The sequence below is a fragment of the Miniopterus schreibersii genome (genome assembly GCF_964146895.1).
Source record: "Miniopterus schreibersii genome assembly, chromosome: 6".
Taxonomy (NCBI): domain Eukaryota; kingdom Metazoa; phylum Chordata; class Mammalia; order Chiroptera; family Miniopteridae; genus Miniopterus; species Miniopterus schreibersii.
The window spans coordinates 23,662,300-23,678,945 of record NC_138107.1 but is presented as its reverse complement, the minus strand read 5'-3'; the positions used below and the strand labels follow the sequence as shown (position 1 = coordinate 23,678,945).

The 16,646-nt window shown below is 36.5% G+C and overlaps 1 protein-coding gene across 10 annotated transcripts in view; it reads left to right on the top strand.

The window, feature by feature from the left end:
• DST (dystonin) overlaps window positions 1-16,646 on the top strand; it is a gene marked incomplete at its 5' end in the record, with an annotated part of 396,243 nt that overhangs the window by 339,159 nt on the left and 40,438 nt on the right. For all 10 annotated transcript variants that reach the window (XM_081141256.1, XM_081141254.1, XM_081141253.1 and 7 more), the window contains 9 exons: window positions 2,441-2,560; window positions 2,742-2,849; window positions 4,514-4,732; window positions 8,345-8,548; window positions 9,767-9,998; window positions 10,899-11,125; window positions 12,581-12,703; window positions 12,823-12,924; window positions 14,948-15,049. In XM_081141256.1, the coding sequence (XP_080997382.1) occupies window positions 2,441-2,560; window positions 2,742-2,849; window positions 4,514-4,732; window positions 8,345-8,548; window positions 9,767-9,998; window positions 10,899-11,125; window positions 12,581-12,703; window positions 12,823-12,924; window positions 14,948-15,049 (1,437 nt within the window). The remainder of the gene's footprint in view (window positions 1-2,440; window positions 2,561-2,741; window positions 2,850-4,513; window positions 4,733-8,344; window positions 8,549-9,766; window positions 9,999-10,898; window positions 11,126-12,580; window positions 12,704-12,822; window positions 12,925-14,947; window positions 15,050-16,646) is intronic.

The following is a 16,646-nucleotide window of genomic DNA, read 5'->3' as shown; positions in this document are numbered from 1 at the left end:
TACATTTGTTGCTAAATAATAAATAGTTGTCCATTTAATTTAAAAAAATAAAAAGAAGGGACATTTCTGCTGCAAGTCTTGTTTTCTCTCAGCAGAGCAAATATTTGCCTTGGTTAAAGAAACAATGTTTGAGTTTCAGCTTTCCACTTTGGCAACTTAGATGGTATCATCATACTGTTTTTCATTGGATACTTTTTTTCAAGAGAGGGAGATGTGGTATTAAACTAATATGAACACTAACAGCCTGACTTTCTTTATTAGGCTGTCATTTAAATATGAAAAGTTGCTTAAACATAAACAAGAGGGATGTTTTATCACTTAATTTTTTCAGGGACCAGCAAAATAAAATAAAAAATCATTGCTGTTAAATTTTATTTGGATATCTTGCAGCATTTGCCCTCAGGTAGAGAGGCCTGGACTGGTTTTCTCAGTTTTGTGCTCTTTAAATGAGTCATATAATGAAGTTCTACCTTGAAGTTTCATTGTACAGTATATGGCTTTAAAGCCAATAATCCATGCATAGAAGACTCTTCCACTTGCTTTTTAATTTTTAAAAAAAAAAAATGTATTGAGGTGACATTGGTTAATACAATTATATAGGTTTCAAGTGTACAATTCTATAATACATCATCTGTATACTGTATTGTGTGTTCACCACCCAAAGTCAAGTCTCCTTCCGTCACCATTTATCCCCCCATTGCCCTCTTCTACCTCCCCCCACCTTCCTTTCCTCTGATAATCACCATATTGTTGTCTGTGTCTATGATTTTGTTGTTGTTGTTGTTGTTGTTAGCCTAATCCCTTCACCTTTTCACCTTTTCACCCTTTCTCCCCAACCCCCCTCCCTTCTGACGGCTGTCAGCCAGTTCTCTGTATCAATGAGTGTTACTGGTTTGTTTATTTTGTCCATTAGATCCCACCTGTGAGTGAAATCACACAGCATTTGTCTTTCTCTGACTGGCTTATTTCACTTAGCACGATACGTCTGCTTTCTAACCACATTAGCTAAGAATCCATGCACGGAAGACGCTTTCACTGGTTTTTAAAGATTTCTTTTTCCCCATCTGAAGCTGCTGAATTAGTTGATAATTTTTTTCTTTCTCACTCCACCCTCTCCTGAGTCTGTGTGACGTCGCACAGTGTTTTAAAAGTGTGAATTCGTTTTCAATCTAGTTTCTTATCCCCGCCCTTCTCACCCCTCGCCTGGTTATCCCCCTACCCCCTTCTGGAATTCCAGGTTCTCTTAAAAAATTAGCAGGTCTGGCAGTACCGGACTTGAATACTCACAACGTCCATTCCTTGTTAAATCTTCCGACCGAGGCTGTTGTTCGTTACCGTTTATTATTAGTGCTTGTGTCACTTACCCACTTTACTGGTTCATGATAAGTACTTGGCCCTGGAAGGCATTGGGGTTTATCTGATGTAAGGTAATGAAAATGTTCACGCTCTTTGACTTGGTCGTCAACGTCTAGGAATCTACCCTAAGGAACTAATTAGAGATGCCAATGGAGATTTATGTACAAGGATATTCATTACAGGGTTGTTTATGTAATAGCAAAAAATGCAGAGAACCTAAATGAAATATCCGAGTAGGTTAGAATACAATGGTGTTATTAAAAAAAAAAAAAAAATCACACTTAAAAGACTAGGACATGGGAAATGTTCATAGTAAATGAAAAAGCAGGATATGAAACTGTTTATACAGTTTTAACCCAGACCTTTATAAACCTTTCTCAAGTCCTGGAAGAAAATTTACTAAAATATCAATGGTATTAACTCCAGTTTTTCATTTTCTTCTGTATATTTTTCTGTACCTTGCATGAATTTCTACCATGAATTACTGTTAAGATCAGGAAAACAAAATCTCTTGAAATATTTGGGAATGCTCTTGAATATGTTTTCTGCTATTATTAAAGGAGATGCAAAAAATATTATACATGAGTCATTTGGGGATATACTCTGCATACATAGAAACAGTTTATACATACACTTATTATACACACAGATAATAAATAAATGGGAATATTTCACTCTTTTTGCTAGGAATTGTATACTTTGATAGCGGAGTGCTACCTGCATATCATATGGCTTAGAGTGTATTCAGCTATTCACTTTTATAGCTGTTCAATTTCTATAGTACTCCTAGGGAGAAAGTTCTTATGACTACCAAAAGAAGGCAGCGGTGTTAGGTGTCCTAAAATCATTAATGCCGGGCCATGGATTCAACATGTTTTAAGAGCCTGTGTTTAATTTCTCTCTGGAAGTTGTTTTCCTTTCTTCATAACTTCAGTCATTATCATGAGTCATTTCAGGATGCCATGAGGAGATAAGCTCAGATTTTCCACTTGTGTAATAAGAATATTTAAAAGAAACGTAGATAGGTATTTTTCTGGCACCAGTTACAGGAACTTGCTGACCTAATTATTTATCTTTTGTTTAGTTTGACCAAGCAGCTGATGCTGAGTTATCCTGGATTACTGAAACAGAAAAGAAATTGATGTCTCTGGGTGACATCAGGCTTGAGCAAGACCAGACGGCTGCTCAGCTGCAGGTTCAAAAGGTGAAGGACATTTCCAATTACATCTAAATTATTTGCTGCTCTAGAAAATGTGCTCGCATGCTTTACGTTGCAAGACCCCACTAGTGTATCTTGATATTTTCAACTACTTTGCCTAATTGTTTTCTTTTTATTCATACAATCTCTTTTTAAAAAAAAATCTTTATTTTTCTTTAAATCACAGACATTCACCATGGAAATTTTGAGACACAAGGATATTATTGATGAACTTGTTAAATCTGGACATAAAGTCATGACCACGTGCAGCGAAGAGGAAAAGCAGTCAATGAAGGTATAATGTTGTCTGTGTGACTGGTAGTGACACTCTTGAATAAAGGCATCTGTTGAGCTTTCAGTCCTAGAAAAGCACTTTCCCGCTATCCACAGCTGCCGTTCAAACAGCTAAGTCATCAGTTGCAAATAAGGCGTTTTTCAGGCTCCCAGAATAACAGTGAAAGCAATATTCCTTAAGGGAGTCACCCTGTGGACAATCTCTTAATATACAGAGAAGCTATTAAAGTTTGAGCCCTTGATTAACTGGTGCGCATTAAGCATTCAATTAACGTTAGCTGTATTATTGCCATTATTATTGGTTATAAATTGTTATTATATGTGTCAACTGTTGTTTACATGATTCAGAAACATTTGGGCCTCTGGAGCTGAAAGGAAAACCAAAATATGTGGTTCTTTCTAATGCTGAAATGCATTCTGTACAAAGTTGGGGTAAGCTGTACTGGAGAAAAATGAGCTGAGCAGTTAAGGAAGCATCCAGTTTATGTAGTTTTAATGATTCTTTAAATTGATAGAAAACCAGCCACAGTAAAAATATTTTGTTAAGTTCACATTCTGACATCTGAACAGCCTAAAGAAATTAACACTTCTAGTAGGAAAGTATTCTATGGCAAAAACAAAACTATACAAATGCCTATGCCTAAGATCACATTTTAAAGAGTATGCATTGCTATTAAGGTATAACATAGACAAAGTAATCCAGGGTACACTACAGATTGATACTTTCTCTTTTATTTATCCTCTGCAGTGGCAATTTACTTGTTTATAATTTAATCTTTCCTTTATTATTTTTGTAAAGATTCTGACATGAAAAGTGCAGGCCATCATGGAATAATTTCTGTCATTCTGTGGTTTATTAGATTGCTGTTGTGCTTTATCTTCTGCTATTCGTTTCTGATGTGAATTTATACCAGAATCTAGATCACTATGACCACCCCATAAAATCGGTGGATAGCATCATGTTCTACATTTATTCCTCTTACAATTTCATTAGTGAAAGGTAGTTCTTATGTTTTTGAAAAAGTAATGTAAATGTTGCTAGACTCAGGAGACTTGTTTTCAAACCCAGAGACACTGTAAGAATGGCTGGAGAATTTTGCTTATTATGTTTGGAGAGCTCAGTGTCTTACTCGTAAAAATTTAAGGCCTTATGCATGTATGTATTTATTTATATTTTGGTATTTGTCACTTAATATATTTTTTGAGAAGTTATGTCATTAAATTCCATGACTTTTTATGATTGTGTAGAATTCCACTGTATGAATATATCATAATATATCAGCCTGATCTCCAATTCTCATACTTTTAAGATGTTCCACATTTTTGCCATTGTTTACATATGTATATATGTAACTATTTTTATTGTGATAAGACCATTTAATAGAGTGGAATATTATTTATTTAGCCTTAAAAATGAAGGAAATCCCACCATATGCAACAACATGGAGGATGAGCCTGGAAGGCCTTTTTTTTTTAATTTAAAATGAATGTTTTTATACATAGAAACAGTTAAAATATAAGTAGCTTTCATTGATTTATTCCCTTAACATACATGATTGAGTATCTACTTGGCACTAGGAGTCTAATGGCTGGGCCAGACATACTTGAGTACATGTGCGACTTGGCCTGCCTCACCAGTTAAACACATTTCATCTTAATTTTCAGAAAAAACTGGACAAGGTATTGAAGAATTATGACACCATCTGCCAGATAAACTCAGAGAGATATCTACAGCTAGAACGGGCACAGTCCCTGGTTAACCAGTTCTGGGAAACATATGAAGAACTTTGGCCGTGGCTGACAGAAACACAAAGAATCATCTCTCAGCTCCCTGCCCCAGCCCTTGAATATGAAACTCTGAGGCAGCAACAGGAGGACCATCGGGTAAGCTCGGCGTGAAAAAGAAGGTTGTGTTCCCCATGAAAAGGGAGTCGTGATTTTTATGTCGTCTTTTAAATATAGTGAGACTCCCCTCATGATTAGGATATTTTAGCAATCTTATGTTCTGGTCTGCACAGTTTCCTTACCTCGCAGCTGCTTACCTGTTATCCAGGTTTACAGCGAGAAGGCTCAAGTGGAAGGACCACGTTGTGTATGTCATTAATTACATCACAGCCTTTAGAGGACAGTACGCAGTAGAAACTGTTTGGGTACCAAAACAATTTCCATTTACAACGTTAGAGAAGTAAGCTTTTGAAGTACTTTTAATTTGTGCAGTTGGGTGAATTGCTTTTAATTTGCTCATATTGCTCATAAGTTTTATACTTTATATGAAGTGGTGAGAGCCATTTAGAACGTAAGCCAAGAGTAGAAATATATGGAAGGGACATCACACAGACAAAGGCCATTGAGCTCGGAGAACATGTACGATGTAACGGATAGGTCAGAATAGCAATATCACGAAGCTAATTCTGTGAAAGAAAATATGCTGAAGTATGAAGACAAATTGTTTCTCCTTTTTTTCCACCTTATGTACATGGAACTCTTTTGAAGTTGTCTGCTCCTGTAAGCATACAGGAGTAAACTAGAGAGTATATTTACATCTACAAATGTAACATGTTTTAAACATACATAAAATGGCATTATGAAGCCCTCAATCCAGCAGTCACTTAAATGGTAACTTAAAACTTTGTAAAAATTTGAGTGGGAGAGGGTTAAGAACTATAAAAAAAAATCTGGAGTTCTTGCTATTTATGTACTTGTGAACCTTGTTGCTCTCCCAGATCTGTACAAGATGTACTCTGAGACTAATTGGCGTGTGTGTGTGTGTGTGTGTGTGTGTGTGTGTGTGTGTGTAAAGTTTAATTCAGGGTATATTACATTATTGTTTGAAGCATCTGACATACTAATCTTGTTTGTTTACTTTTTCAATGTATTGGCATTGAAAAATATCTGTAACTAAAGTATTTATTTAGAAGAGAGCTTTAGAGAACACACTATTTTATACAAAATGGAAATTTTATGAGTTCTATCTAAATCATTCAGCAGGAGAAAGACTTAAAAACTGTGTAGAATTCTATTGAATTTTAGTGCAAAGGTTTATTTGTGGCAGAAATCCTGATTCCCACCCATTGGATAATTTATAATGTAAAATGTTTTATGGATTTCTTCTATTCTGAGGTGAGATTTGAGTAGTTACATTACTAGCATAACATCATTATTTTTGAATTGAAATTTTCAAAATTCAGTTAATATTTTTGCATAATTTTTCAACTTTTAAGACACATTTATAATTTTTATGTACAAAGGGAACTGCAAAACTTTGTAGCCAAGTCTACAAATTGGTCAAACTAAATTGTCTAGGATATTTGCCACCTTCTAGAATGGCTGTCCTTCTGTAGCTTCACAATATCCTCTTCAGCTGTTTTCGGAAATACCTTCTAATTCATTCTAGGCAGGAATGAAAAATGGCTCCAAGAGCCATGTTACCAAATGGGTAGATATCTTGAAGTTACATTAGGTATCTCCAGCATACTTAAGACTAAACTCTTACGGTAATATGAGATATGGAGAAGCTTCAGATATGAAGCAAAGACATCTCCTATCGGGCTCTTTCCCCATGTACAGACATACACCCAGGTAGGCACCTAGTAGGTGTTCTCTTCTCTGTCATGAAATGGCCTTACAAAGGCTCATCTCACTACTTCCCAAGCAAAGGTGTCTCACAGTAGAGCTACACAGATGAGACCTACTTAGACTCTAGGCAACTCAAGAACTCCTAGATCTCTCACTTTACTTGGGAGTCTGTTGATTCAAAGTGTAAGCTTGTTTTACAAACATGCCTTATACAATATTGAAACCAAAACGTGTGAACACATTACTTTTCCGTGAGATTGTATGTTAGCCAATTATTACCATCACCACCTCTGTTCTATAAAGCAGCATGAAGATATGATCTAATAATATGAAACAAAAATAAGAAAATTGCAGCCTGGACCGCTCGAGAGCTAGACTGAAAACATGACCCTCCCACATTCTTATGTGCAACGTGTTAGATTAGACCCCCCTCCTTTTGTAAAAATTGAATTTGTGTTTATTTAGCACTTTTCCAAAAGAGTTTCGAGACCGCCTTCAGAAAAACTTCAAAAATAAGTATATTACATTGGAGATTGTTAATGATTTAATGAAGAAATTTCCTCAATTTTCAAAATAATTTCTTGACTGATTTTAGTGGGCACTTTTAATAAAAAATGGTATGTGGTCATCCTGGTGATTCTTCTTGATGAATGATAGAAATTAAAATATTTGTGGAAAAAGATTGGTAGCTTTTCTCTAGACTATCTTCCCTGAATATAACCTCTCTCAGAGAAGCTTTTATTTGGGGCTAGGTAGCAAACAGTTTGGAGAATACCTTCTGTTGAGGACAAGGTGCTGCTGATTAGGGAACCAGACAAACAATGTGGAATAAATGGAACACTCCTCACTGCCAGCCTCAGAGAAACCTGCAGGCAGACTGGTCTTCCCCCTGAGAGTGGTTTTGGATTAGGCCCATGAAATACTGCTCAGTGGAGGTCCTGTGTTCCATGGAGTGTAGATATTCCAGATTTATTCTTCTGAAGAAGAAGAATATGGCTTCACTTAGCTTTCACACTCATTAATGTAAATGTCATTGTGTCTATTGATTAGATATTGTTCAGTGTATTCGTAAATCACATATTTTCCCTTAAATACACCTTACAAATAATGCTCCGTATAGAGTTGTGTATTTGATAGATTGATTACCCTTGCAGTCTTTTAACATTTTTAAGATAACTACAAATCGTTCATTCATATAAATATATGTATATATCATATATCACAGATGTATATGTCATATATCATGTAGGTACATAGACTAGGTTAATACATGTGTATAATGTATATGTATACATTTTTTATACTGGTTTACATATCATTACAGTGCCCTGTGGGTTTACATCACCCAGTGTAGCCTTATGTATAGTGTTTTCTCTCTCTCAGCATTGTGGCTACCTTCTGCGGAGGTTCTTTCCTTTCCCTACCTTCTTTCCTCCTCCTCTTCACCCCTTCCTCCCTCCCTTTCTTCCTTCGTTTTTTCCTCGATTCTTTTCTTTCTTTTTTCCCTCCTTTTCTTTTAAATAAATTTTATATCATGATTATGTTATGGTTTCGTCTCTATAGGTTGGGGACATATAGTAAGTTCAGAATCCTTTTATGTAATGTGACCCTTGGCTAATACTCTTGGCAAAATATGTGATGCTCTGCAATGCATAATGACCTAGAATTTGTTATTTCGCTCAACCGATGTTTTGTATGTATCCTTAAAGGGACTTTGACACGACCAGACTGTTGTTTAATCTTCGTGTCAGGGGCATCTCTGTCTGGCACGGAGTCGTACGAGCAGTCATGTATTAAATGCCTTGGGAGGGGAGGGTGTTTGTTTGGAGTTTCTTGCCAGCTGGATGCAGTGGGGTTGTAGACAGCTGTAATGTGGAGGTGCGACCCTGAGATACTGAGAAGCTGTTTGGTTTGTTATAGCAACTGCGAGAGTTGATAGCCGAACACAAGCCTCATATAGATAAGATGAATAAGACTGGCCCACAGTTACTGGAATTGAGCCCAGAGGAAGGCTTTTCTATCCAAGAGAAGTATGTGGCAGCTGACACCCTTTACAGTCAAATTAAAGAAGACGTCAAAAAGCGAGCGGTGGCCCTGGATGAAGCCATTTCTCAGTCAACTCAGGTAATCGTCCACACCAGAAATACAATTGGGTTCTTCCGAACAGCAGAGCACGGAAAGACGCTTTCCTGGATCTCCTGGTTGCATTTCACCTCAAATCAGTTCACTGCATTCTCTCTGAGTATTGATATCTTTGTCTCTCAGAGGTGATGTTTGCTTGAGTCCAGTCCTTACATTGCTCCGCCTGCTTGTAGATACAATAAAAAATAATGTCCAACGACTTGAGAAACATACAGGTGTCCACATTGCCCAAATATTTAAGTAAGTGTTCATCCAGAATAAAATGCAGTATTTGCCAGTGGGGGAGATAAAAGAAAGTGTCATTATCATTATAAATAAAAGACTCCCAAGATGGCAATAAGAAAGAATAAATGAGAGGCTGAAGAAGATGGAAAAAATATAAAGATGGAACATGATTTTTTCTCTGTTTTTGGTGATATCTTTTTTTTAAGAAGTTGCATTTGAAATTACCTGTGATTTCTGTTTTCAAGATTTTGTTTTTCTTATTAGATATACTGATATTAGAGTATATGAATGATGATCCCTTTAATGTTACAGATAGTGTAGAATCTATGAATGAACAAGTTTTTATAACTTCACTGTCTGTGGTACCTTTGCAAACAAAAGTTTAAAATCCTTTCATTAATCTGATTCTGTGTTTGATCATGAATTCAGTACGAGCTTTCATTATAGCATCAGGGAGGGTTTAACATTTTTCAGTTCAGGAAACTTGTAACTTAGGAAAATCCTTTAATCAGAACTGCCCATGGATTTCACATTTAGTTATATAACTTTTTTTAGGATGCAAAATAATCAGTAAAAGTGAATAAAACAATCAGTTTTGATAAACATCCAGAATATTGAACTTACTTTAAAAAATAAATTTGAATTAAGAAAGCAGGGTGAAGCAGTAGATGAGATGCTCGTGTCAGGGGGCCACTTATACATTAAACTGTACCATTTCTTAATGAGTACACTCAGTTACCTGGGAGAAGCAGTCCAGTCTGCTAAGCAGCGTGGTGCAGAGAGGACCATGTGATTCGTGACTTTAGGATGTCTTGAGACACCAGTTGGATATAATTCTTTGGATGGATATGTCAGCAAAAGGGCTAAGATTTAGTTCTTGATTGGGACATTAAATAGATGTTTTTTTAATTTAAATTTTCATAGTTGGTATCACAGATTATCTCACCATACGTGATCCCTTTATTTTGCCACTAGTTCCACGACAAGATCGACCAGATCCTTGAGAGCCTGGACCGCGTCGTGGAGCGCTTGAGGCAGCCGCCCTCCATCTCCGCCGAGGTGGAGAAGATCAGGGAGCAGATCAGCGAAAACAAGAACGTCTCGGTGGACATGGAGAAGCTGCAGCCATTGTACGAAACCCTGAAACAGAGGGGAGAGGAAATGATTGCTCGATCTGGGGGCACCGATAAGGACATATCTGCCAAAGGTAATAATTTCAGGATAAGGCAACAATTGAACTTGACTCTTAAAACAATTCTAAATGTTCATACTGTTTACTGACAGTTCAATCGCATATCTGGGTGCCAGATTTTAGAAAAGGTATTACAAATATGACGTGTTTGGGGCTGGAGGGCTGTGTACATTAATCCCTTGTTAATGTCTTCCTGTGTTTGTAAAATTACCGGTTAAATACAGAGTCTGCCATTATACAAAAACCATGCATTCTCCAGACCTTTTAAACCGGCTGGTTAAAGCATGACACCAGTAAGACTAAACCTAGGGATTCTTTTCCTCATTACTAACTACGCTACCTTACATAATGGATACTCTATCCCACATAGCCACAGAGGTGGTACCCATGACCACAGCCAGCCGTTCTTAAAGATATGAGCTGGGGTCAGAAGAAAACCATGCGCACAGGTTAGTGGAAGTCCATGTTACAGGCACTCTGGAAACAAGCCCAGAATACATATCCTACATTGTTATATTCCTGGGCATGAACAGACGTCTTTACTCTTGATTTGGAGAGCATAAAGAATATACTAAAAAAAATAATAATAATAATAATATACTGAGGTGGTTATTTCAGTTTTCTGAGAATTAAAGAACCTTGGTGAAACCAGGAAACTCGATAGACTCAGGTCTCCTGTGAGCTCCCTTGCCTTCGAGCATCCACTTTCATCAGGAAGATCATTGGTTTTGGAGGAGCTGGACATCCTCAGATCTTACATTTGTCTGGAATCGGCCATTGGGCCCAGTGGTACCCACTAGCCTGGGATCAGCCAACATTTGGTCCAGTTTTAGATACCATATTGAATCACCGTAGGCACTTTATTGCTGAAATGGGGCTAACAGACTGCCTTCTTGATACTGTTTTGCTCCGTAGCCATTCAGGATAAGCTTGACCAAATGGTTTTTATTTGGGAGAACATACACACGCTGGTGGAAGAAAGGGAAGCCAAACTACTGGATGTAATGGAATTAGCAGAGAAGTTCTGGTGTGATCACATGTCATTAGTAGTGACCACTAAAGATACCCAAGATTTCATCCGGGATCTGGAGGATCCTGGAATTGATCCCTCGGTAGTAAAACAACAGCAAGAAGCAGCAGAGGTAAGCAGAATGTCCCATTTAAAGTGAAGAAATAAGTTGTACTACAATGTAAAGTGGATTCCTTCGGTAAATATTCGGAATTACTCTACTGAAACTTATATTTGGTTCTGAAAGTGAAACGCGTAGTGATATAGTAGGAGATTAGAACACCCACAAGTTTCACTTAGTATATATTTTAAGATTTCTCTCCATCCCACCTGCTTCTGCCTTATTTCAGGGCCTCATTATGTTTCTTGGTTTCTAAAGTAATCCAAAGTGATATCCTTGCCTGGGGAGTCTCTTTCCTTGCCAGGCCTCTGACCTTCCTGCCAGTCGTCTCTCCAGATCTGCTCCTACTGTGTCGATGCTTAAAACCCACCGAGGCAGCCACTGCCCACTGCATGAAGCCCAGACTCCCCCGACAGGGTCTCGGCCTTCGCATCCCAGCCAGCCTGTGCCTCTGTTTCCACAGCAATTTTATTCTGCTGCTCCTTTACCAACCAAGCTCCTTCTCTTCTGGCACACAGAGTGGCTTTCCCCAAAACTGCTGTGCTCTTTCTAGCATCTGTATCTTTGCACATTTTATTTCCTCACCTTAGAATGTCCTTCTTACCACTCTCTGGTAAATCCCACTCAGACTTCAAGGTGCAGTTGGATAGTTACCCTCCATGTAAAATCCTTTCTTGTTTACTTAGTAGAGTTAGTCTATGTTCCCATATTTCCTCATGCAAAGGACTCTACTCATAGTATGACTTATCATTGATTATATCTTTGTGTCTTTTAATGGACTCAAAGTCCCATGAGTGGAATAGTCATATATCTACTGTTCTTTGTATCCTCAATCCTGGTTTAGGGCTTGCTTTATGCTTGGTAAAGGCGTCTTGAATTAATAAATATATTTAACCAAGAAGATAAAAGCAAAGGTAGAATACTCCATTTCTGTCACAGTTTTTGTTTTTTGTTTTGTTTTTGGTGGTTTTTTTTGTAGTTTACATGTCCTAGGGTAAAAAACAGAAATCCAGAGCTAGATTATTCTAAATCTTCTAAACAAATACATTATTTTTTGTGAGGTCTTTGAACTCATGTTTTACTTATGTCTGTTTTAAATGTGTATTGTCAAGTCAGTTTGAAAAACAAAAAAGTCTTTCTGTGCTTTAAAAGTATTGTGTTGGTGTTTTAAAAAAAGACGTATCCTGGTATTTGTTACATAGAATTATTCCTGAAATATTGGCTTTTTAATAAACATTTGACATTTGTTACTCAGACAAAGGATGCTTTCTTTTTCTTTTAAAATATTCTTCTGTAATCTTTTCTTGTTGAAAAGATTTATTGCAGAAACTTAGAAAACAGAAAGAAAATAAAAAGTTGATCACAATCCCACCTCCTAGAAAAAACTACCATGAATAAACACTGTGTGCATCTTTTTAGTTTTAGCATGGTTTTGCTTAAAACTAAGGCTGCCATTTCTGATTCTAGGCCATAAGGGAAGAAATAGATGGACTGCAGGAAGAGCTGGATATAGTTATTAACCTGGGTTCCGAACTCATCGCCGCATGTGGAGAACCCGATAAACCCATCGTCAAGAAGAGCATAGATGAGGTACATTTTCTACTCTTAATCAGAATGCCCTTTTTAGAGGTTTCGGTAACTAAAGCATATTGGATAGAAGTAGTTGAAAACTTAGGACAATAAAAGAGTTTCTAATGTTTATGTTGTAGTTAAATTCAGCATGGGATTCTCTAAATAAAGCTTGGAAAGACCGGGTGGACAGACTGGAGGAGGCGATGCAGGCTGCCGTTCAGTACCAGGATGGACTGCAGGTAAGGGGGCCGCAGGGTGTCTGCCGGGAGAGGGAGCCATGCTGACTGATGGCTACGCATTTGCCCATGGGCACCACCCCAGGGCTGCAAGGGAGCGTGCAGTCTCCTCGCCTACTTCAATTCATGTTTTGCCTTCAGGAGGTATTTCTGACCCTTGAAATATATGTAGATTTATATACACATTTAAATACATTTTTATACACACATTCATTGAAATATCCTTTTAAAAAGAAGTCTTTTAATTTTTTATGTGAAAGTAAATATTCTCACACAGTTTTTTTCTTAAATGGCTCAGAACCAGATACTGAAAGGGAACTGAGTCTGAGTTCTGTGCTCCAGTTGAGTGGAGTAAGATGAAAGGAGTAAACATTATCTAAAAATATCACCAAGTTTAACTAAAGTCAGAAGTAAAGAAATTTGATTCGAAGCCAGTGTTCCCCATGAACTAAAATAGATTTCTGTTTTATTAGGTCATAATCTTTTGTGTAAAAAGTATTTTCTTCTTTTTCAGGTATATAATCCCTTATAATAGTTGTTTTCCACCTCCCTTCAGGGTTCTCATTCAGTTTATTAGCCATTTTTTAAGGGTGTGGGTTGTTTTTTTTTTAATATTAAAATTATCTTGTCAGTTGAGGCCAACTCAGGGCTCTTTCTTCCCCTACCTTCCTTAACTTTGTTCCATTTTCTAATGTTAAGGCTGGCAGGAGTTTAATCTTTCATCCCTCCTACCATATGGAAAAAACCTTTCTAAGTATTTCCATAACACCAAGTGAATATTATTTTTAAAGCTCAGATGAGAACATCTTTTCCTTTTTATTATATGCCACTCCATTTCTATATTTGTAAAAATAAATATCATAAGCCAGGCTTTATGCCAGCTGAAAAGCATGTTGAACTTTGGAAATAGATGAAAAAATTCACTACAAATAGGACCTTATAACATTCCCCTCTGCACCCTTCCCTTTCTTAATCAAAGTGATAATTTTTTGGTTAGATATCAGTGACCAGTAACAAAATCAAGCTCCAGCTCTCAGTGTCTGAGGCCAGGTCATGATTTTTGGGAAGTCTGTTGAGTTGTGCCTTCAGGCTACAGGTATCACTGTCACCACTTGAAGCCATTTGACCTCAGGAGCTATTAACCATAGGAGACCACAGGCTAGACACCGTGATTCACAGTTTCTTTACCACTTCTGTGAAAATCAAGGCCCATCATAGGTTAGTGGCATCATCTGTGGGAATGAAGGGACCCTTGACTTATAAAATAGCTGTAACTAGAGGTCAAGAGCTCCAGAAGTTCCAGAGTTTTCGAGGTTGGTTGTAATGTAAAATCAATTTTATTTCCCAGGCTGCTGCTTAAGTTCTTAGGGTTTATAAATGATAACTTTAAACTTCCAGATATTTTCCAAGGATTTTCTCCCTCCACACTATATGATCTGGCAACTTCATTAAAGTACAAAATTTGTGTATTCAGTACCTGAAAAAAATGGGAGTTGAGCCTTTTTAGGGTGTTTTATTACCTAAAAAAAAAAAGAAAAATGAGAGGTTTTGGTCTATGTTCTAATTCAGAATAATAGTCTTAATATTAATCATTAATTATGATTAAATATATATATATATATATATATATATATATATGCAGGATTTTAATACTAATCTAATACATTCTGCTTTTTAGGGGGACATAAGAGAGCATAGAGAATTTTATTTCCTGTGATTGAATTTCTAAAACTCTTTTTCAAGTGGGCATTTTAAGATCTCAGTATTCTAAGATTCTGTTCAAAATAGACTTTCCTTTTCAAACTTGGATACAGAACTGGAAGTGACATCTATTTCATGTTTTGGACAAGTGTTGCAGTATATTGCTGCTTTTACCTATTTAGATGAACCATCTCTATTATTTGTAAAATAGACTCATTACATAATATCTTTGCAGGTTTATGATTGTACTTTTCTATAACAGCGAGGTGTTGAAGCAGTTTCAAATGTACCATTATAATAACACGTGGACTAATGTGCTTTTCAGGCGATATTCGACTGGGTAGATATCGCAGGCGGTAAATTAGCTTCAATGTCTCCAATCGGAACAGATCTTGAAACTGTAAAGCAGCAAATTGAAGAGCTAAAGGTATGGGTGGGGGCTAACTTACCAAAGACTTTGCATTTTTAAGTTCTTGATTCATGGTATTCTTTACCCAAATATATGTATTTTACATAATTGAAGTATTGCATTCTAATTATGAAACTGGTTTAATATAGTACCTGCACCTATGAAGCAGTATCTAAGTGCTCCTTAAATAAACAATATAAATACTAATAGTTTTCTTCTTATTAAATTTTGTTTGTTTTAGAAAAATCAGAAAATGCAAAGAAGCAAAAAAGTGATCTTTTTTGCCACCCAAAATGTTATGTACCCAGAGGTTACACACTTGAGATATGATTTATAGTCTTTTAGCTATCCTCATGTGGGGGGCAGGATGAGATAAAGGGAGCATGAGTGTATTTTATACATATGTAGATAATACTGTAAGGATTTTTACACCTTTATTACCCAATAGTCTTTATTATCCAATAGTCAATTATTGTGTGCATACAACGACATTTTTATTTTCTTCATTGTGTTCAGAGTAATTCACTTAGTCTTACAGGCTAAAGAACCACCCATAGTATAATTGTGTTTCTCAAAATTTTTGTTTTGTTTCTTCTTTTGCATCTGTTTTCCTCTTTAGTTTTTTCTTTTGGGGTTCTTGATCTGCAGCTGTGAAAAGAGCTCGACTGTTTCCTCTTTGAATTCCTCTGTGCTGATCATTTATCAAAGTGGGATCAGCTATTTCCTTCCTAATTTCAAGTGCCCATCCACAGGCATATCACACCATTTTCAATGAACTCTACTAGATTTTTATATAAAATTATTATCTTGTTTAAAAATTGTGTGAAATCGAATATTTCATTTGGGAAAAAATGTAGGGATTTTTTGGGAATTTTACTGTTACCATCATTAGATTGGGATTCTTTTTTTTTTAGCTTTATCTGATCAGGTAGTAACCCATGATATACTTCATATGCATTTATGGCTGTGGAGGACTATTTTATTTTGGACATTTGCATATATCTCAGTAATTGTATAGCAGGTGGGTTAGGAAGGCTCTCTCTGAAATCAGGTTGTCTGGGATTACATTCCAGTTTGTTCACTTACTAGCTAAATGATCTCGGGCAAGTTATCTACCTGGTCTCACTTCTGTGTCCTTAGCTAAAGTTGAGGACACAATTTTTTCTTTATTAGTTTACTGAGAGTAACTTGAACATAGCAAGTGTTCACTATACCTTAGTTGTTATTTTTTAATTATCATTTTCATATGTTTGAAAAAATTAAGGGGGGCTGCTTCGTTATTACTAACTATTTAATTATTTACTATTACACATTAAATATTTTATGAAAGGACAGTTTCCTATCACAAGGAACCATTTGTTAACCTGTGTTGGCTGGCAAAGTCAAGATTGCTAAATATGTGTCAGTAAGCACTGGGAGAGAGAATAATGTTATTCTGAGTCAGCAGTGGGTGAGTCAGGGAAAACTAAATATTAACAAACACAGCACAGCTATAGAAAACTAAATGTCCAGTGGATGTAAGACGTGTATATTTTTGAGCAAGAAATATTGAATTTCTTAGAGATATTTTTCTGGGTTTTATATATGTCCATAATATCCTTTTTTTTCTTCTTTG